At 52.2% G+C, this 22,607-nt stretch overlaps 1 protein-coding gene across 2 annotated transcripts; it reads right to left on the reverse strand.

Annotated features, from left to right (window-relative positions):
• Positions 1 to 3,702: 3,702 nt before the first annotated feature.
• Positions 3,703 to 20,196, reverse strand: MED25 (mediator complex subunit 25). 2 transcript variants are annotated; one of them, XM_077844827.1, is made up of 18 exons: positions 20,007 to 20,196; positions 19,865 to 19,910; positions 19,509 to 19,633; positions 12,808 to 12,906; positions 12,279 to 12,399; positions 11,841 to 12,003; positions 11,579 to 11,709; positions 11,199 to 11,286; positions 10,913 to 11,106; positions 10,352 to 10,480; positions 9,907 to 9,992; positions 9,772 to 9,829; positions 9,532 to 9,639; positions 9,133 to 9,321; positions 8,687 to 8,758; positions 8,335 to 8,553; positions 7,824 to 8,001; positions 3,703 to 5,506 (listed from the first exon to the last, which is right to left on the reverse strand). In XM_077844827.1, exons 1-18 carry the CDS (start codon positions 20,138 to 20,140, stop codon positions 5,262 to 5,264), a joined length of 2,385 nt encoding a protein of 794 aa, XP_077700953.1. In that variant the 5' UTR covers positions 20,141 to 20,196; the 3' UTR covers positions 3,703 to 5,261. The 2 variants fall into 2 exon arrangements, with proteins under 2 accessions (XP_077700953.1, XP_077700960.1); XM_077844834.1 differs by lacking the exon at positions 3,703 to 5,506 and adding an exon at positions 7,214 to 7,345.
• Between the last annotated feature and the right edge of the window lie 2,411 nt (positions 20,197 to 22,607).

Consider the following 22,607-nt stretch of genomic DNA (forward strand, 5'->3'; position numbering starts at 1 on the left):
AAAAAAAAAGAAGAAAAAAAAAAAAAAGACGGGCACCCACAAAGGTCAGAAGCATCCTATGTGACCAATAATAGGTGCTTTAAAAAATGGTCTAATTCACACAGGGAATACTCTGCAGGCATGAAAAAGAACAGAGGGCTTTTTGCCCTGGTATAAATTGCAAGATATGTTGTCAGATGAAAAAAGTAATCTACAGAGTAAAGTAGGCTGTATCAAAGTTCTAGAGCTCTGCTGTATGACACAATGCTGACTGCAATTCTCTACGGTGAGCTGAAATTTAAGGGGGTAGATCTCATTTGTGTTCTTACCCCCCCCCACACACACACAGAGAAACCCAAAGGGACATAAGTTTGTAGGTGGCAGATGTCTACCTTGATTGCAGGGACGATTTCACGAGTATATGTAGATGTCCAAACTCATCAAAGTATGTGCAGGGTTTTGTTTATCAATTATACCTCCTGTAAAGCTGTTTTATTTATTTTTTTTTTTTGTAAAGCTGTTTTAGAAATATAAACTAGCCTGCACTGGTTAGCAGACCCAGAAAATGAATGTCTTTCTGTTTGCTTCCACCTGCTTGTACGTAGCTCCAAAAGAACACATGAGAAAATTGGTACTTGAGGGGCGCCTGGGTGGCTCAGTGGTTGAGCATCTGCCTTTAGCTCGGGGTGTGATCCCACAGTCCCTGGATGGAACCCCCCCACCCCGCCCAATCAGGCTCCCTGCATGGAGCCTGCTTCTCCCTCTGCCTGTGTCTCTGCCCCTCTCTCTCCTATCTCTCATGAATAAATAACTAATATCTATAAAAAAAAATTGAGGGGCGCCTAGCTGGCTCAGTCGGTAAAGCAAACAACGCAATCTCAGGGTTGTGAGTGCAAGCCCCATGTTGAGCATGGACCTTACACAAAACAAAAAATAAAAAATAAAAAAACCACCAGAAAATTGGTAATTGATCTCCAGAGGGAGCTGGGAGAGACCATGCATTGGGTTGGTTTTAGAACCTCTTAAAGTATGAATCATATAAAGGTTTTATATATACGGAAAAAAAAAAAGTTCAATTTTTAAAGAGTGAAGTGAAACAAAATCGGCATGATCTCCAATCCTGAAATTTTGCTCTTAGGAATGGATCCCACAGGAATGCTGGCACAAAGGAACAAAAAATATATGAAAATACATATATGCTCATTTTCTACAGCATTTTTGATTAAGTGAAAACTGGCACAGCTAACCAACTGCCATGTGCCATGTGGCAGAGCTCCCAACATGGCCCCTGGGACCCCCACACCTCTTGGTATTATATTCCCATTATTTTTCCTCAGCTTCAGTGGGGGCTGGGCCTCCTGAGTTGTAATGTGCAAAATATGGCCGAAGTGATGGGATATCACTTCTATGACTGGGTTACAAGAAGACTCTGGCTTCCACCTTGGGTACCCACTCACTTCCAGAGAAGCCAGCAGCCATGCTAGTAGTAGCGTGAGGGGGGCCTCTGTGGTCAGAAACGGGGGTGGGCGGGAGATTTTCACCATCGAGGACCTGAAACTCACCGGTGAGCCGGTGAATGAGCTTGGAAGTCGGCCCTCTGCCAGCTGAGCCTTCAGATGAGATTGCAACCCAGACGGACCATGAGCTGGAGGTATGAGCTGTGCTGCGTCTGGACTCCTGACCCAGAGCAACTGTGCCCCAAATGCTTGCTGTGTAAGTCCCTGCCTGGTAGGGTCTGTTACACACTCACAAGCTCTACAGACTGGATGCCATGTGGAATTGGTATGTGGCCATTTAATGGGGTCACATGCAAGGAATGATATAGATGCGAGGCCACTACTTAAGTGGAAAAAAAAAAAGAAAAAAACAAGATAAACTGACCCCACATATATGAAATATTTCAGGGGTGCCAGGGTGGCTCAGTGGTTGAGCGTCTGCCTTCCGCTTAGCTCGTGATCCTGGGGTCCTGGGATCAAATCCCCCATTGGGCTCCCCCCAGGGAGCCTGCTTCTCCCTCTGTCTGTGTCTCTGCCTCTCTGTGTCTTTCATTAAAATAAAAATAAAAATAAAAATAAAATAAAATAAAATAATAAATAAAATAATAAAATAAATAAAAAATAAAATAAAATAAAATAAAATAAAATAAAATAAAATAAAATAAAATAAAATAAACATTTTTGCTCTAACCTCCCCCCCCACACACACACTTATGTTCTGCCACTTTTGCCAGTTGGGAGAATTCTCACGAATTTCCTAGTCTTGCTTCCAGCTCTGGATGCAGCCAAAGCAAACTGATCAAAAATGAAATGTTTCCAGGGATCCCTGGGTGGCTCAGTGGTTTAACACCTGCCTTCGGCCCAGGGCATAATCCTGGAGACCCAGGATCGAGTCCCACGTTCCGCTCCCTGCATGGAGCCTGCTTCTCCCCCTGCCTGTGTCTCTGCTTCTCTCTCTCTCTCTCTCTGTCTCTCTCATGAATAAATAAATAATTAAATCTTAAAAAGAAATGTTTCCACTAGTCGCTTGACCAATTACAACCTCCATGGATGCTCTGGTGATCTTGACAAGTTGGCCTGCACTTTTAGAAACAGGCTGGCCCACTACACTTGCCTTCTGGGAGTGCATTTGACCAGTGAGAACAAGAGCTAAGAGCAGCTCTCCCGTGGGGAGGACGGTGCTGAGCCTGCCACGTGCTCAACCCTGTGGAGAAGCTGCTGCCTGTCACGGGGGAAACTGGCTCAGAGAGCCACAGGGACCTGCCTGAAGCCAGAGCTAATGGGTAAGAGAGCCGGAGTTTAACCCCTGCTGTTCTAAGCTCTTCACTATTTCCTTCTCCATTCTAGTGACCCTGGGCTCTCCTGTGCCTCTCCTCAAGAACACGCGCCTGTGAGTGCATCAGGCTGGACCCTTCGGTTCATCTACCTGGGTGCTGAGGTCAAGAGGGCCTCACTGGCCGGAAATGGACAAACCAGCAGCTGGAAACATTTCTTTTTGATCAATCTGTCCCGGACTCAAACCTGTGTTTCCTTACAGGGCTATTTCCACCAACCGGGTGGAAACAGTGCTGGCTGCACTCCCCTCATCTTCTCCTTGCAGCATATCTGATGATCACTCTCTCTCCTCAAAAACACTCAGCTTCCAGAACACACTTGCCTGGTCCTCCTGCCTTCTGGCTCCCTGCCCAACCCTGATTTGTGGATCTGTCCCAAGAATGTCTTTGACCCAAATCTTCTTCCAGAGGTCGCAAAATGGCGGCCCGGTGGCCTTGTCAGACCCCCAACCGGATTTTGTTTGGTCCTCACAGTGTTTTGTTGTTGTTGTTGTTGCAATTTGAATGCCACTAGGTGGGGCAAGCACTCTGCAAGTTCGCCACAGTCCCCATCACTCCCTACTGTCTTACACCTGTCCGCTTCACACATTTCCATCACCTGCCTGGTCCCTGAAGCCATCTGAGTTTTCAAAAACCCCTGCTACACACACTGCCCGGGAAACATCACCCACTTTCCCTTCATCTACCTCCAGAGTCTCCTGCTCCACCTTTTGTCTGTGTGAGAGCCACCTAGGGAGCTCGTTCAAAATGCTGATTTCCAGCCTCCCTCCCACCCCCCAGATTCCATTCAGCAGTGCCAGGGCAGGGATGGTAAACTCAAATGCCTACAGGAGCCAGGCGGGCCACATAAATGAGTGAACTAGCCAGGCATGAGAAAAGTCGACGGCCAGAAATATAATCAAATTGTATCTTTACTGAACGATGGTGAATGCATGGAACATAATACAAACATGTATGATACTGGAGTTTATATTTCAAATTCAAAATTGAAAAAATACAAATTGAAAAATAGAAATATTTAATTATTAAAATTTTCTCTTTCATAATTCTTTTGCTCCTTTGATTTTGAAGCCAGAAGGCTGACCTCACCCCCTTCCGCACCAAGAGGTCAGCGTCAGGCTTTGGATGTCACGGTGGGACAGGCGGTTTAGAATTCAACGTTGAATCCGTAACTGGGAACGGGATTTAATTTGATTCAATTTTGTAACGGAAAACAGCTGTTTACAAGCATGGGCACCTCCAAACGCCAAGATTCAAGACACCAGCTGGAGATGGTTGTAGGGTTGCGATCTTCCAATGGCATCACAGTTAGGAACCAGCACCCTACCGCCCTGCAGTCAGAACTACTACTTGTAGTCTGCATTCACACGATCGACAGTAACAGACCAAGGCAAACTGGACAGTGTTAGTTCTTTTTCACAAAGTCTGGACATAGAGAGCCTTTGGGGGAATTTGGTCTTGAACCCCACCGTCTGGGTGACTATGGTCCAGGCCATGTCTTTCATTTCTGGAAAGCAACAGTGGCGAAGGATTATATTCCTTGCCGGTGGCTTCCCTGTTTTTGCCAGGCCTGGACAAAACACGATCATACATTCAAGTAGCTGTTTGTGAACATCTTTGCAGAGAAATAGTGTTCAGAAGGGTCATATAACCTCGACCAAAAAGTCTTTGCCTGACCTTCTCGGGGGGAATGAAGGTGTGGCCTTTGTCTCATTGGAGATGAATCAAGTCGATTTCAACAGTTCAGATCCCTTCCACACCATCATGTGACGACCAGGTCACAGAGCCTCTATAAAATACATTGGGTCAAGGTCACCATCCACCTGCCCATGGTTAAAGCACAGGAGCGTGTGGAGGACGTCCTCAGTGTGTTCCTTCTGAACACAACTCAAGTCCTGGTGACTGAGGCAAAGAGCTGACTTGTGTCACCAAATGTTGCCTCCTGGGATTGAGGTGTCCTGACAAGGCTCCCTGTGACACAGATCATGAGGTTACCATGACGGTCTGCAAGTGTGCTTAGGAAATCTGTCAATAGACACACAAAAAAATAGCTCATCTCCCAGAGTTGGGGCTGCCTGGGCACCGTGTCACAGACTTCTTCGGTCACATCAAAATTCTCAATACCACAAATAAATAAAGCTAACCAGGTGGTAAGAGTTCATGAGCAACGATAGAAAAGGCCACAATGGAGTCGACTCTTTCAAGCAACTGGACTTGTAAATCTTCTGGTTTTATCTTCAACTTATGGCGCAACACAAACGCCCATCAGGCTAAGAGGATAGTCTCAACAGGCGAGTGGTTCTGCCCAGGACCCGCTGTCCTGCTCCTTTATAAACTCGCCATCTGCCATCCGTCGAAGGCTTTAACGCCCGGGGTAGTGCTTTTCTCGTTACTCCAACTGCACTTTGCAGCCACGCCGCTTCTCGTACCTGCTTTCTTTCCAAAGCGAACCCTACTGACACTTGAGGCCCTTTTTCAGCTCAGCGAGTATCGCATCTCGCATCTGTTCTGTATACTGGTCGAAGCTCTTACTGTGCTTTGATTCGTAATGACGTCTCAGGTTGTATTCTTTCAACACAGATACGATTTTTTTGCATATTAAACACATAGGCATGCTCTTCACTTCCACAAAGAAATAGGCTCGCTCCCATTTTTCTCGAAACACGTGGCCCTCTCGGTCTCTCTTTCGTTTTGCCACTTTTGATAGAGACATGGGTACAAAAGAGATTTCACTTGCCTCTGAATGCTACCACAGGAACAACCACAGTGCCAGCCCAAAGGCAATGACCCTCTGCCTGGCGGTGGGGGAGCCAAACGGGAGTGGTGGGGACTGTGGCGAATCAGAGAGCACACGCCCCATCGAAAGGGGCAGCTCCAGCCCCTTGTTCCTAGGCAGAAGGGCAGGCCCAGAGGTGCCAGAACTTCTGACTTGTCAAGAGAAGCCAAGGCTGCAGATTGGATGTGTGTCTGTATGTGAGAGTGTGTGTGTGTGTGTTTGTGTGTGTGTGTGTGTGTGTGTGTGTGTGAATTATCCTGATTTTTATAGCTAACCCATTAGGAAAAAATGCTACCGGTGCTAACACAGGGAAGGCCAAACAAAACTCATCTGTAGAGTGGCCCACGGGCCACCAGATTGCAACCTCTCTCCTGAGATGGGGCCCAGGAATCAGATGTTAACCAGCGTCCCAAACAATGCGGATGCTGGTGGTCCAGGCATGGACCACGCGCTGAGTGATGCTAGTCTGGATAGTCTAGAGTCTGGCAACAGACCACGAGCTGTCTGCCTCCTGGCTGGACCATCCTTGTACTCCACATCGTGTCTGTACCCAGCTGCCCCCTAGACATCTCCCTGAGGCCATTCTTGCCTCGCCACGTTCCAAACCTATTCCCTGCCAGGTTTTCCCTGTCTAAAGCCCTGGAAAGTCAGTCTCTGGGACCTGGGACTGGCCCTCTCCTCACATGGAATCACATCCACTCCTGTGGCTTCAACAATCAAACATATGCTGTCTCCTAAGAACACATCCTGAACTCCCCACATGTGAGCTGTGACTTCGACTTTCCTTGGACCATTAGCACTCGCTACTGGCTCCTTATCTCAGTTCCCTCACGTGGGGAGGCTCAACCATCTACCAGTACCCAGGCCAGGAGCCAGGGACTGACTCTGACCCCACCTCTTCACCCCCAATTCCTTCACATGGCATGCCATTCCCAGACTCACCCCACTTGCCCCCTGCCTCAGACCCCAACCCCTCCACTGGCTTCTCCCCTCCCCAGGCCACCACCCTAGCCTCCTCCCTGCATTCCTGGCCTTGTCTCGCCCTGTCCCGTCACATTTCACAACCCAGAGGCTGTGCTAGCCAGCCCGCCCAGACCTGCTCCCTGCCCATGGCCTTCCCTGGCTCTTCTGTGTCCTCAGGACAAACCTCGAGCCACTCAGTTTAGAACCCAAGCCTCCTCCCAACCTGGCACTTGCCTCCCTCTCTGGGTCCCTCCTTCCTCACGCTGGACTTGGGCCTCTGATCATCCCAATCTTTCTCCTGCCTTCACACATTCACTTCTGCTGTCCCCATACCTAGATAACCATTTGCCTTCCTTCCTGGCCTCATCAACTCCCGCTTCTCCTCCAAGACTGCTGAGCTCAGCTGGCTCAGAGCCCTCTTCCGGGTACCAACCCTACTTCCACCAGGGCACACGGTCCTTTGGGCTCTGCCTGCCTACCTCCATGTCCCACCCCCCAGCCCAAAGCCAGGCTGCACCAGACTGCCTGACTCACTGCAGAGGCCCTGGTGTCACCAGCCCAGAGCCTCAGGGACATGTGCTGCAGCGAGAGCAGGGACACAGAGGTCTCCCCCCAGGTCTCCGCCTGCCCAGTCCTGGGGGACGTCAGTGACGGGAGCCGGGGCGTGTGTTAAAAGGAACTTTATTGGGTGTCGGGGGTTCAGATGAGATCCATGAGGATGTCGTCCTCCATGACGCTGGGCTGCAGGCCCGGCTGGGGAACCGGGCCCCGGGGACCCCCGCTCAGCAGCATCTGACCTGGGGGGCAGTGGGGAAGGGACTGCATCTCCCAGTAGTCCCTGGGGCCCTAGAGGGCCCTGGGTCTGCTTCCGCCCTCTTCCTCTGGAAGCCCGAAGTAATGACTTTTCTAGGAAGCCCCAGGGGGATCCATCGGAGGCACCTTCTGGCCCCGTCTGGTCGCAAATGTGCTGATTCCCATGAGCCTTTAGGAGCCCATCCCCCACACTACTTCTCTGGCCCTAAGACTAGGTTTCCCATCAACCCCGGGGACACACAGGAATGGAATCACAAAAAGAGCTCTTGCCCTACTAGATCTTGACCCCCTGGGCTGTATTTTTCCAATAGCCCTCAGAGCCTCCCAAGAAGGGGGCGGGGAGCAGCTTCCATTCTCGAATCCAGGACTTCACTTCCCAGGAGCCCTCAGTCTTGAGGCTCTAGCCCAGGGGCTGTTGGGACACTCAGTCCAGACCTCCGCCCTCCCCGGGGAACTCCTTACCTGGCAGCGGAGCTCTCGGGGGAAGCTGTGTGGGCCAGGACTGGGCAGGTGGTGGGTGCAGGAGGGGGGGCCCCAGCTGGGGTTGCCCCAGGCCCTGGTGTGGTGGCAACAGTGCTGGAGCCCCTGGTGGCTGGAGGTGGTGGAGGGAAGCTTGGGGTGGGGGCACCCCAGTCTGAGGCTGAGAGAACAAAGAAAGTGGCTCAGAGGCCCCCAGTAGAGAGCCCCCACCCCACCAAGCAGCCTCTAGCACAGAGGTGCTCAGAGAACATCTCATCCAGTGGTTGGGCAGGGGGTGGGGGGTGGGGGTCTTTCTTTAAAGGTATCTTAGCAGAAACCCATGTAAGACAGACACAGAGGAACCAGTCTGCCTGGAGCCCTTGGTGGGGCCCTATTCACACCCTCTGATCAAAGCCAACCTCCTTCCTCCCGAACAAAACAACCAGAACCTCAGGGCCTAGGGCCTAGGGCCCAGCCCCATGGCTCCCATCTGCCCCCCACCCCCAAATCTCACCGGAGGTGGGTTGAGGAGGAGACTCCGCAGTTGGGGGTTGGCCCCAGGGTTCTGAGGCCGAAGGATGGGTCCAGGAGGGGGGGGGCCAGGGGCTGCTCCAGGAGGACCTTGGGGGGCACCTGGGGGGGCCTGGGCAGCCCCTTGGGGCTGGGGCTGTCCTGAGGCCGCAGAGGCCCCCACAGTGCCCTGAGGTTGGGGCTGTGGTGGGCGGAGCTGGAGCTGGTGGGAAGAGATGAGGATGAGGGACGAGGCAGATTCCCCACACTTCTTGGCCTCTGAGATCAGTTCAAAATGACAGTGTCCTTTGGGGTCTCCCCCGCCCTGGCCCTGACCCCACCAGCCCTCTCCTCACCAGATTCTGTGAGGGTCTCGCCTGGTCCTCCAGAATGGGGCCCAGCCCAGGGGGTGCCTGCTGTGCCCCCATCTGTGTGGGACAGGGAGCAGGTCAGTGACGGGGTGGGAGTGGGGGATCCTGTGTTTGGGGGGTCAGGGAGCCTTCTGAAACCCGTGGGGGAACCTGTTAGGAGCTAGGAACATTCTTTGGGGGTGGATGGTCTGCAAAGTAAACCTTATTCTCCCAAGTCCCCAAGAGGGGGCCATGTCTGAGAGACAATGGAAACCCTAAAGGGTACAAAGATCACAGGAAAACGTGGGGAAGGGACTGAATTCAGGTGGCCACATGGCCGGAGAACAGTAAGCTCCAGCAGGGGAGCCCAGGAGGGATGCCGGGGGTCTGGCCACAAGCCCACCCAGGTAGGCAGGGGTGGGTGCTGGAGGGAGGGGGGCCCGCTTGCTCACCCCACGCTGCTGCTCCAGCTTCTGCTGCTGGACTTGCTTGTGGTTGGTGATGACCTGCCGGATGCCATTGACGAAGCCGCTCTGGTCATAGGGGATGAGGCCCATGAAAATCTTCTTCTTGGACGAGTACAGGAGCATGAGCACACGCACCTCACAGGGCGCCGTGTGGGGGAAGTGCACACAGCCAGCCTGGGAGAGGACACGTACCAGTCAGCCCTGAGGAGCAGGAGGAGGAAGAGGAGGAGGAGGAGGAAGAGAAGGAGGGTGGAGGAGGAAGAAGGGCAGGAGGAAGAAGGGGAAGGGAAGGAGAAGGGAGCACCCCATCCCTCCCGCCATCTTGGTTCTAGAAGCCCTGCAGGTGCCCAGCTCCTGCCCAACCCCGCCCAGCCCCAGACTCACAAAGCCATTGCCCATGATGCGGTAGAGGCCTTTCAGGGACTCCAGGTCCTTGTTGGTGAAATGGAACTGCACCATCCTTGAGTTCCGGAACAAAGGGCCCAGGGTGGTCTGAGGGAGAGACACAGGCCCACATAGGCCGGCCAGCATGCTGAGGGGGGAAGGCAGGCAAGGAAGGGACGAGGGAAGAGAATGGGACCAGCCAGCCAGCAGGGGTGGGCAATGCTCCCGGGAGCCACTCACCAGCAACTGCTGTGGGATGAGCTGCATGATCAGCTTCTGAGGCCACTGCTCAGTCTTTCTGGGGGCCAGGATGGGAGAGGAGTCAGGTAGAGGCAAGCCCAGGTCCAACCAGCCCCCAGCCCTACAGTCACCTACAAGTTCTCGCCGTGATTCACATAGACCTGGCAAGGCAGCGATCGCGTCAGCTTGGTGTTGGCGTCCACGGAGGCAGGTTTGGGCTTCTGAGTGGAAAGGCAGCGTGTGTCACGGCGGAGAGAGCCCCAAAGCCCAGTCTCCTCCACTTCTCCCACCCAACCCTGGGAGCCCGGAGCTCAGGACCTCCCTCAGCATTAGTCCCACAAGTCCTGGGCCCCTCTTTTAGATCAGCCACGATCCCCCGAACCCCCATCATACCTTGAAACCTGAGACTTTTCCATTCTTCACTTGCAACCCAGTTCTTACTAGCTCCCTAGTTGCCAATTCAAGGCTTCCTTGAGACTCTACTCAGGACCACAGGGCCAGCCACGGCCCCACAGGGACCCTGGCCTAGTCCCCAGTCCTAACAGGCCATGAGATCCATAGGGATCCTCAAGCTACTCACCTCCTGCCATTCGAGGACCCCGCTCCAGGCCAGGAGTTTGTTGGACACTGACTGCTGCCCCCCAAGGGCCGGGGCCCCCAGCTGCGCCGGGGCAGGGCCACTCACCCCACCTGGGGCCACCGTGCCTGCCTGCCAGAGGGGAGCAAGGAGGGCAATGGAGCAGGGTCAGACCATCTCCTGGGAGGGGTGACCCGAGAGAGACAGACAAGCAGGAGGAGCAGAGTACAGGCGCCTTCCTCAACACCACTCGATGGTCCCTCAGACCGTAAATGCTCTGACTCTGTAGGATCCCAGGACTCTGAAGACCTATGGATATCCTGACTCCCAGGATCCCTTGGGACACCTCTGAACAGTTCTAACCCACCAGAAGCCAAAGCCCCACAATTCCATCCTCAGACCCTCTAGTCTCAGTTGTCCATGGCACAAGCCCCAGGAACCCCTGAGGAACCAGAACAAGACTCATGTACCCTTACACCCTCCTCAGGAAGACAAATTGCTTGGCCTCTGCTCTGTTAGCAGCTGGAATGAGTAGGGCAGTGGGGCAGACATACAAACACCTACCATGGATGGGGCCCCAGGTTGTGCAGGGGGGGCCAGGCCTGGGCCAGGAGCCACAGTGGAGACCAGGCTGGGCTGGGAAGCAGGGGGTGGCTTGGGGGCGCCAGGGGGCCCCGGGGGTAGTGGTGGGGCCGGTGCCTGGCTGAAGGGGGGACCCACTCCTGGAGCAGCTTGTTGGAGAGGGTTAATGGGTGAGACTGTGGGAAAGACCAAGAGAAGAGGTGGGGACAAATGTGCAGAGAGGTCTGGACAACCCCAGGCCACCCCAGATTCCCGCCTCAGGACTCACAGCGGGGGCCCAGCCCAGCCTTCTGGTTCTTGGCGGCTTCCACTGCATTCTGGGCAGCCACCTGAGCTGCACTCAGGTTCCCAGGGACCTGGGAGTGGAAGGCAATGAGGACCACACACCCCAGTCAAGGTGTCCCGTGGGATCATGCCACCATGCCCCCTCCCAACTAGGCACAGCTACCCCAGTTGTGACACCGCAGCAGGATGACTCCCATCACTCCACAGGGATGTGATTCCTTGGCCCCAAGAGTCCACCCATCCTAGCGTCCCAGTGGAGAGTCCTGTCACCCTACAAGCCCCAGCACCCAGCTAGGTCTCCCCAAGAGGCAAGGGATCCCACAAGGACCCAGGAACACATTCCCTTTCTGGCAACATCCATACCTGGTACTGCTGAGGGACGGGGGGCAGAGGCTGCTGGGGCGCTGCTGAGAGTGAGGCACCCGAGGGTGGAGCTGGAGGCAGGGGGACCGGCTGCTTTGGCTGCAGGGGGCCTGGGGCTGAGCCACCCCCAACTGAGAGTGAAGCATGAACAACCAAGCCCCCCATGAAGGGGTTTGAGGAAGGGGAGAAAAAACCAAGTCAGAGAGAGTTGAGGGGGCCTGCCCCTCTCCTCTTCACTCCACTGCTGGTACTCAGGCCTCACCTGGCAGCACAAGCCCCCGCACCAGCACCATGTGCCGGGGATCCTGGCTCACATCTGTTGGTGGCTGCAGCGGCTCCAGCAAGGCCGGTGGAGCTGCCTTCTCGAACAGAAGCCTCAGGGCAGGCAGCTTCCGGGGAGACACGATGGAGAAGTGGATCCCTTGCTGCAGGAGGAGAGATAAGCGGTGAGGGTGGGGCCACAGGGGCCACCCCCAGGCTACCACATCTCCTGGGCCTTAAAACAGGATTCCCATCAGGCTTTGAGACAAACAACCCTGAGACCTGTATCAGCTGCCACAGGGGATTTGGGGTTATAGTTCTTCCCAAAGGTGTTTGTTTGCAGAGCAGGCCCCAAGTCAGGAGTCCGGGCCCCAGCCCCCTCTTCCCTGAGATCTGGGAGTCGAGCCCTAGCCCCTTGCCCAGGCTCAGGAGTCCTCACCTCACCTATCTTCTGCACGAGGCTCTCTGTGGTGTACCCAGAGTATGTGGTACTCTCGACGGCAGGGAGCAGGTACGGGGGTGAGTTACAGATGAGGAGGCAGACGCGGTGTGTCTGGCCGCTGCCAGGGAGAAGGAAAGACGTGGAGCCGGTAACAACAGGGGCCCCCAGAAGGGACAGACCCAGCCCTAGCCCCAGCAGGGTGCAAGTGGTCCATCCCACAGGAAGTTGGGAGTACCAGCCCCATTTTACAGCCGAGAACACCGAGACCCCAAGAGGTTCCTGACTCCCTCTGGCTTCCCTAGCAGATAGGGGAAGCAGGCGGCAGACCCAGAGCAAGGCTCCTCTTCCCAATGAGGACACCGAGACCAGGCATTGGCCAGGGGACACCTCTTGCCGCCTGCCTAGAGCACTCAGCACTCAGCCCACCCACCCCCCCCACCTGGTGTGAGGCGTGGGTGGAGTCCTGCGACAAACAAAGTCAGGTGGAAGGAGACACCTAGGGGCCCCACGTACTGGGCACACTCACATCTGCTCCCGCATCTTCTTGAAGTCATCGAAGAGCTGCAGGGCCGTGCTGAGGCCTTCCGCGATGAGGCTACAACTCTCACCACCCCCGCCCATGAACCTGCAAGGGGTGAGACTATCAGCCCCAGGGTTCCCCGTGGCACCCAGGGCTGCCACCTCCCAGCCCCCAGCTCACACCTGGAGAGCCTGCACCTGTGTCACCCTCCTCCCCACACTCCACTTTGCACTGGGGCATAGAGACCCTGTTGAGCTTCCTGTTCTATCCCGTGCTGACTCAGCGCCAGGCCTAGTGAATGCGGATGAGGGCTGTTTGTCTTCTCCTGATGGAGGCCCTCTGGCCAGCAGTCCTGCCAGAACACAGAACAGGGAAGAGCCCAGGACACCTGGCCTAGGATCTCATCCCGTGTCCCCATCCCTGTGCACCTTCCCTTTGGGCTGTTCCATGTTTAAAGCCAGCCTGGCCTTGGCCCACCCTCCCAGCTCAATGTGGGGGCCTCCTCCGTCCTCCCCTTGTCATGGGTTGAATTGTGCCCCGCTCCCCAAGAAATGTTGAAGTCCTAACTCCCAGTACCAGAACGTGATCTTATTTGGAAACGGGATATTTACAGAGGTGAGGTGACTACAGAGGTCACAGGGTCGGCCCTAATTCAACATGACCTGTGTCCTTGTGATCAAAATCCAATGTGGACATTTGGATACAGAAGCAGACATGCTCAGAAGGAAGACAATGTAGAGACACAAGGTGAATGCCATGTGGATATTGGAGCAACACTACCACAAGCCAAGGATCATTTAGGGACATCAGAGGCTGGAAGAGACAAAGAGCCTCCCCTAGGGGTTCCAGAGGGAACATGGCCCTGCCCACACCTTGATCCTGGACTCCTCCACACTAAACTGTGAGTCACTACCTTTCTGTGTGTGTGTGTGTTTTTTTTTTTTTTTTAAGATTTTATTTATTTATTCATGAGAGACACAGAGAGAGAGAGAGAAGCAGAGACACAGACAGAGGGAGAAGCAGGCTCCACGCTGGGAGCCCAATGTGGGACTCAATCCCGGGTCTCCAGGACCACGCCCTGGGCTGAAGGCAGGTGCCAAACGGCTGAGCCGCCCAGGGATTCCTCTTTCTGTGGTTCTAAGCCAACCAGTTTTGTTTTGCTTTTTAAGATTTTACTTATCTATTTGACTGAGTGTGCGAGTGCACCCACACACAGAAGTAGGGGGTGAGGCAGAGGAAGGGGGAGAAGCAGACTCCCTGTTGAGTAGTGAGACTGATGCAGGGCTCGATCCCAGGACTCTGAGACCATAACCTGAGCCGAGGGCAGACGCTTAATTAACTGACTGAGCCACCCAGGTGCCCCTAAGCCAACCAGTTTTTACTATTTCCTTTTGGCAGTCCCAGGTAACCAATATACAGATTCCAGTTTCTCTTCCATCTGATGTGCAGAAAAGACACCGGGTCATGTGGGGTGTGGTGTAGGGAAGGCCTCTAGGTGAGTGCAGCTGCCATCACCACAGCTCTTCAGGTCACGTGGTTGTTAAAGGCTGACTCTGAACATGTGTGCAGACTGGGCCCCTCCCTGGGAGCTTTGAGGGCCCTGTCCCCGTGAGTTGTGGCCCTTGCGCTGGTCTCCCTGAGGCAAGGACAGGTCTGAGTCCTCTCTTACCCCACAGTCTGGCATCACGGAGGCCTCTGGAAAAGTGTGCTGAAAAACGAATGGCTAAAGGTTTGGGACTGGCTCAGTTGGCAGGGCGTGGGACTCTCGATCTTGGGGTCGGACTTTGAGCCCCATGTGTGACACAGAGTTTAGATACACACGTACATACATGTAACAAAGGGCTGCCTAATCCAACCATGTCTGTTAAGGCCAGAATAAAGCTATGCTCTTAGCTGGGCATCTGAGACCCTCCGTGCCTCGGGCTCTGCCCACCTTCCTGCTCCACCCTCCTCTGGGTACAAGTACCCCAGAATGTCTCACATGTCCCTGGTCTCCATGATCTGCCACATAACCAGTCTTCTGTCTTGTGCTGTTCACCCCTCTTCTGGCCCAGGAGAAAAATCCCTGCTTATCTATCCTATGACACCCCCCACCTAAGCCCAACAACCTTCCCCAGGAAGCCTGCCTCAGCTGCCACCTGATTTTAGGCCCCACCCTCAATCATATCACATGTCACTGTATACTGTGACTGTCAAGCTTACCTCCACAGTGCACCTGACTCCCAGAGCCAGGGCAGCTTTCAGGGAGGGAGACCAAGTGGTCGGTCTGAGGTATCTCTAGCTTGTGTCCAACATGCTCAAGGACACACAGGGCTTCAGAAAAGGCCTCCTGGATGAGTAAGCCACAGCAGCTCGACCCCTCCACTCCCTTCCCCAGCTCTCATGCCCATTCTTTCCAGTTGCAGGCTTCCACCCTCTTCTCCCGCTAGGCCCCATGACTCCGATGCCTTCCTTCCCCCTCTCAGGGCATTCATGCTATGCTGCTGCTCCTTACCCCCACCCCCTGCTCCCAGACCTTCTCTTCCTCACCACAGGGACTCTGTTCTGCACCAGAACTTTAAGGCCAGAGTTGGGGTAGACCCCAACGAATAAACCAACCCTGCATCCACTCTGCAGCTGCTTCCTGTTCCTGAATAAATCAAACCACTATTTTCATAAGCCTTTTAGAGCCAAAGGTGCCCTGGCTGGGCCTGGCCAGAAGGCTAGGGGGGAGTGCAGGGGGTAAGATACAGAACAACTGTGTCATGTGTGCATGTCTCCTTTTAGGGGCATGAAACTGTGTTTTGGGGCTGTGTGGTTGCACAGCGTTAAGCATACTAAACGCCACTGAATTGTTCACTTTAAAACAATCACTTCTGTTATGTGAATTTTACCTCAATTTAAAAAAGTAACTTATGAGGGAAAATGTGACCAATCAATCACCCTGAGATCCTAAAACTTGTTCTTCCCTTCCTGAGTGTAGGCTGTCTGTTCCGTGCTCAGAGAGATATGTAACAAATATTTTGTCTGGGAAATGAGAAACACTTGAAAATGGGGAGAAGTAAAAATCTGGTCAGTTACATAATATATTTTAAATATCATAAAGTTCATGATGAACCTGAATTCCAAGCAAAGTCTTCAATGGTGCAAACATGAAGATGAACGTGCCCTGGTGCTACAGGTGGGCTCTGATTCTTACTGCTTCCCTAGGTCTCTTGCTGATGCCCACACCTCCCCCCCACAACCACTGGAGTCTTCAGTGCCCACTTTCACAGGGTAATAAGCCTTTGGAGGGTCCTCATCCCCACTGAGGTATGATCAAAATGAGTGAATGTGAACAGCAGCCAGGCTTGGCCTGTCTTAGGTCCCCAGTTCCTCAGGGCTCAGGACAGTTTCCTCCACAAACATTTGTGAAAAGGAGTGAATGAATGAACAAACAGACTGTCACAGTGCTAGGGAGAACACACTCAGGGCTCTTTTCCTTCTACCTCTATTCTTTCTGATTCTGGGTCAATCGCTGTAGGGGAGGAGGAAACAATCCCCACCCCTCTTGAAAGAAAGGAATTGGAACATCAGAAATAAATCTTCCCAAAGCAAGGATGTTTCAAAGATCACACTACATACTTTGTTCCTTAAGTTAGGGACGTTCCAGGAGAAGATAAGATTTCTTCTCAGGGCGTGAACAAAACCCGCCAACTCTGTGATCTCTTTGCCAGACTCCCCCGGCAACGTCACAGAAACTGAATTTAGGTGGTTACACAGGACTTGGTAAACCGCTGACTGCTGCCAATGTAAATGGCTTAAAATGTTTATCAACCGATTGGGAGAATTCCGCAGGGAGCACACAGCATACAAAGCTTTTTCATTTGGCTAAAGATATAGTGTATTCTAAGCTGATTTAGGAGGAGGTGTGGGTATATGCTGAATGTGCTCAAAAAGTATCTCCCTCTTATCTTCCAGGGGCTCTGGAAAGATTTATTTATTTGTCCATCTTTAAGGTTTTTTTATTTTATTTTATTTTGAAGTTTCTCTTTACTTATTTAAGTCATCTCTACACCCAGTGTGCAGCTCAAACTCACAACCCCAAGATCGGGAGTCACATGCTCTTCCAATGGAGCCACCCAGGTGCCTCTGGGAAGTTTCAAATAAAGGGGTTTAACTGCTTGTCCTGACCTGTCAACACCTACCAGAAGCTTTGGTTTCTTGGTGATTATCTTCTTCATGGCTTTCACTCATTTATTTACTGTCAAGGTCTTCTGAGACCTTCTGAGTGCCAGGCCCCAGCTGGAAACAAAAAGCAGAAGGACCACCAGGGACCTAGCCATTCATAGTCCAGAGGCATGGGGCTGCGACAGGGGACGGCTGGGAGGGGCAGGCCCAGAGGAGGGAGTGATGGCTGCTTGCCAGCATCAGGGAAGGGACCTCTGAGTTGGGTCCTGAAGCTTATAGTTCACTGGGAAGAATCAGAGTATAAAGTGCATTCAGGGGGCGCCTGGGCGGATCCATCAGTGAAGCATCTGCCTTTGACTCAGGTCATGATCTCAGAGTCCTGGGATTGAGCCCAGGTTTCGGCTTCAGGCTCTCTGCTCAGAGGGGAGTCTGCTTCTCCCTCTCCCTCTGCCACACTCTGTCTCCCTCTCAAATAAATAAGTAAAATCTTAAAAAAAAAATTATATATATATATATATATATAAAATGCATTCTGGGCATTCACTCACATATTCCCTCATTCCACCCAGTTCTCCTTAGACTGCCCTGGTGCCAGACCTTGTGCTTGGCGCTAGGGACTTAGACATCAGACTTGAACTTGGGCATCAGGGAGTCCCGTCTTACCATTATTCATGTCTTAAAACAACCTATCTCGGTACTTCTCATTTGGGGTGGATTTTGTCCTTCCCTACCCCCTGCCTCAGGGGACAGCTGACAATCATCTGTAGACGTTTTTGTTGGTCACAACTTGGAGGTGGCTCTTGGCACCTGGTGGCTAGAGGCCAGGGAGGCTACTGAACATCCTGCCATGTGGACAGTCCCCCACAATAATGAATTATCTGGCCCAAAGTGTCAACAGTACTGAGGTTGGGAAATCCTACTCTGTCCTGACTACTAGTTCTAATGGCCATGAGGGGTCAAACTTGGGTGTCAACTTCCCAGTGGGCGTGCAGCACCTAGTCCTGCACACACATAGCCTGGAACAGAGCAGGCACTCAGTTTGCTAAGTAGCAAACTCTTGCCGTACAAACGAATGAAGAGAAGAGCCATCATGAACCAGTGCCGTTTCATGAACTCTAACCACAGACCAGACCTGGGCTAGGCAGTATGAAGGCACCATAGGAAAATTAGTTCCTGTGATCCTCCAGAGAGCATGGACATTTGAACTACCATTATCTATTCACAAACCAAGAAACAGGCATGAAACAACAGTGAACACTAACATAGCACTTAATACATGTCAGGTGCTGTTTTAAGTAGTAGCCAACTAACTCATTCAATTCCCAAAGAATGCCTATGCCTATGAAGTCATGGTAGCTAGCACCCCCCACCCCCAACAATCCCCACCTCCTGTTATTCACACCCTTGAGATTCACCTCCCCTCATGCTCCCTGCACTGAACAGGACTGACTTCTCTACCAAACAGAATGTGGCAGAGACAACGCTGTGTGGCTTCTAAAACTCGATCATAAAAACCCTTGTAGCTTCCTCTTTGCCCTCTCTGTTGTGTTGCTTCGTCTGAAATAAGCCAGCTGCCACGTCAGGAGAACATTCCCCCAGCCACAGAGTGAGCTACCTTGAAAACAAATTGGTCCCTTGCATGACTGCAACCTCATGAGGCCCTGAGCCAGAACTATCCAGCTAGGCCAGTCCTGAATTCCTTACTTACAGAAATGGCATGAGATAATCAACGTTTATTGTTTTGAGCAACTAAGTTTTGGGATAATGTGTTACACAACAAAGAATAAATAACACAATAAATAATTAACACAAGTACTATAATGTTAATCCCCCCCTTTAAAGAGACAGGAGATAGGGACGCCTGGGTAGCTCAGTGGTTGAGCATCTGCCTTTGACTCAGGGCATGATCCTGGGGTCCAGGATCGAGTCCCGCATTGGGCTCCTTGCAGGGAGCCTGCTTCTCCCTCTGCCTATGTCTCTGCATCTCTCTCTGTGTCTCTCATAAATAAATAAATAAAATCTTAAAAAAAATAAATAAAGCGACAAGAGATAAACTACATTAGGCACAAAGGGAGCAGGGACTCTTGGGTCTGGGAGTTCGATGGTTTAGCTGTGATATGACCACAGGCTATCTGTACCCGCGGGAGCCTGCAATGTGAACATTCCAAATCCCATTCAGAGCACAGAGAGATCTATCCTGGCCTAGGCCCCACGCCCCCCTTGCACTCAGGCTTCAAGAGGCCCATGTGAAATAGGAATACTACGGTGGAGATGAGGAACAGCCGACCAAATGCGGAGAACCACACAGTACGAGATCGGAGCTGGAGCTCAACAGGCCTCCCAAACTGAGAAGATTTTTCTACTTCCACATCGGAGGGCAAAAACGCTGAGCACACGGAACCCACCGCAGAAGTGACTTATGGACAAAAACAATCCCTCTCAGTCCTTTCAGCCACCCAGTGTGAGCGACGGTTCCTGAAACTCAAGTCAAGCCGCCATCCGTTCATGGTCCCTCACAGGGTCCCCCAACCCACCCCCTAACACAAGAAAATGCTCACTTAATGCCATCGAGCCAGGTGACAAACTCATAGGCGCTGCTGGTGGGAGCGTGACACTGTACGTAGGACTCGGGAGCGCAGTCCACCGTGTTGAACACCACGAGGCTGTACTGGGTACCCCCATACTGGGAGAGGAGGAGGGAGGAACTTTTCATCTGGAACTCCCGTCCAGCTCTTCCGCCCTCCGACTCAGGAGTCCGGTCCTGGACTCCTCCCCCCTCAGACTCTGGAGTCCATCCCCGGCCCCCTCCGCCCCTCGGACCCTGGAGTCCGGTCCCCGGGCTCCTCCTTCCTCAGACTCAGGAGTCCGGTCCCCGCCTCCCTCCTTCTACAGACTCAGGAGTCCCAAGACTCACGTCTCCTCCGAAGTCCGTCTCGGCAGGAGGACCACCATTAAAATACCTGCGAGGGTCGGAGGTAAAAGGTCGGGGTCAGGCAAGAGACTGTGGAAAACTAAAGTCGGAGGGCCGGGCTGGAAGTCGGGGAAACGGCACTCACTCGATGGCCGGAAGCAGGTAGTGCTTGCGCAACCCTTCGAAGTAAGGCCCCAGGTTGGCTGTACCCTCGATCACAAACACCACGTCAGCCACGAGGCCCCCGGCGCGGGCCGGGCCCTCCGACCCGGGGACCATGCCCCGCGCAGCAGCCGCCACCGCCGCCACCGCCGCGGCCGCCGCAGCCGCTGTGGAAAGAGCGGAAGTGCGCCTGCGCTGCGCGCCCCCCGGCGCGGGACGTCTTAGCGCCGCGGCTCGGCGCGCCCGCGGCCATGTTTGTGCGGGGCACGCAGGGCGCGCTGGTTCTATCTCCATCCTCGTAGGTACCCGCCGCGTGCAAGATTCAGAGCATAGCGAACCCCTTCAGGGGCCTGACGGGGAAGATTGGGTCATTGTCAGGACTGTGGAGAGTGACAGACATGGAGAGAGCCGTAGTCGGCCGCCATCTTTGAGCGAGGCGCCCGCTCCGCCTCTGGTTTCAATGGGAGGGGCCGGAGACCTGGTTGCTATGCAACGCATACGCTGCCCTAGTTTTCTATCGGCGAGATTAGGTTTCTGGTTAAATTTTTTCTGCCGCGGAGAGATGGGGGGAGGGTCGTGTGAAGGGTCCAATCACATCCTCTGAAATGGCGCTACTAGGCAACGCTTGGGGTTGCCGGCCACTCGGAGGGGAGTGCAGCTGTTCTTCCCTCTCAAAGAAGCCCAATTCCAACCCAAGTGGCGGTTGCTAGGCAACACCTGATTGTTGTTTTCTGGGAGAGCGGCCAGAAACTAGCCTAGAACATAAATACATTCCAGGTGGATTAAAAATGTAAATGCAACAAATGAAACCTTAAAAATAGCTGAAGGAAGAAAGGAACACACCGCATAATCCTGAAGACTGGGAAAAGAGTTTATCATCATAGCAAAGCCAGGAAACGTAAAATATTGATCAATTTGTTCAAAAGGCTCCATAAGCCAAGTTGAAAAAAAATATGATAAACTGGGAAAGTCGTTTGTAACATGTATTGACTGAAATTTTACTACATAAATATAACTTACTCATCAATAAAAACGTAGGAAAAGAGAAATACTTTTTTTTTTTTTTTTACTGGTATGAAGGCTCTCTCTTCTCCCATACAAAACAATTTAAAATGGCAATTAAACCCCTGAAAATTGCTTATCTTCACCAATTAAAAAGCATTTTGCTTTTGTCGTGCTAATTAATATCGGAAAGAATGATGCCAATGAAGTCGGGGGAGTTTGGGCTCAGACATAGTCTAGAAGGGGCTGTAAATTAGCATAACTTGCCCTCCTGCCGTTTGGCAATGTACTTCAAGATAAAAGGGTGCATTCCTCTTGCATACAGTTATATCACCATTTTGTCACATTTACCTTATCCGTCCCTTTTTGCTTTAATTTTCTTTGCTGAAGTCTTTTATTATTTTTATTCTTTTTAAAGACTTTATTTGAGAGAGACGGATTGAGATAGTGACAGAGATAGCAAGAGAGAGCAGGAGCAGGGAGGAGAGGGAGAAGCAGGCTCCCCACTGAGCAGGGAGACTGACTGACTACACAAGGCCCAATCCCAGGACCCTGGTATCCTGAACCAAGCAGAAGGCAGACGCTTAACCAACTGGGCCACCCAGATGTGCCTGCTGAAGCCTTCTAAAGCAGAGTCCCAACATCCCATCATCATTTTACCTCTATCTGCTTGGCAAACCTCTCTAAAAAGTTAAGGATGGGGAGCCTGGTGGCTCAGATGGTTGAGCGGCTTGCCTTTGGCTCAGGTCATGATCTCTAGGTCCTGGGATGGAGCCCCAGCCAGGCTTCCAGCTCAGCAGGGAGTCTGCTTCTCTCTCTCTCTCTCTACTTTCCCACTGTTTGTGCTCACACTCTCTCAAATGAATACATAAAACTTCATTTTTTAAAAGATTTTATTTATTTATTCAGAGACACAGAGAGAGAGGCAGAGACACAGGCAGAAGGAGAAGTAAGCTCCATGCAGGGAATCTGACATGGGACTGTATCCTAGGTCTCCAGGATCAGGCCCTGGGCTGAAGGCGGCACTAAACTGCTGAGCCACCCAGGCTGCCCATAAATAAAAATTCTTAAAAAAAAAACAAAAAAAACAAAAAACAAAAACAAAAAAACCTTGAGGACATTTTCTTACATAGCCACTATGCCATTATCACCCCTAACAAAATTATTCTTGGTATTATCTAACACGAATCCACAGTCAACTTTCCCTGATTCTCAAAATGTCTTTCTTCAATTGTTTTATTTACATTAGGATCCAAAGGCCAAAAACATATTTAGACATTATAACTCTTAAATTTCTTTTCTTTTTTTCTCTCTTAAATTTCTTTTAATTTAAAGCAGCTCCCATTTTTTATGCCAGTGTAATTCAATTTTAATAAAAGTACAAGGAAGATTTTTTTTTAATTTTTCTTTATTTATGATAGTCACACAGAGAGAGAGAGAGGCAGAGACATAGGCAGAGGGAGAAGCAGGCTCCATGCACCGGGAGCCCGACGTGGGATTCGATTCCGGGTCTCCAGGATCGCGCCCTGGGCCAAAGGCAGGCGCTAAACCGCTGCACCACCCAGGGATCACATAAAAGTAT

Source organism: Canis aureus, chromosome 1 (genome assembly GCF_053574225.1).
Source record: "Canis aureus isolate CA01 chromosome 1, VMU_Caureus_v.1.0, whole genome shotgun sequence".
Taxonomy (NCBI): Eukaryota; Metazoa; Chordata; class Mammalia; order Carnivora; family Canidae; genus Canis; species Canis aureus.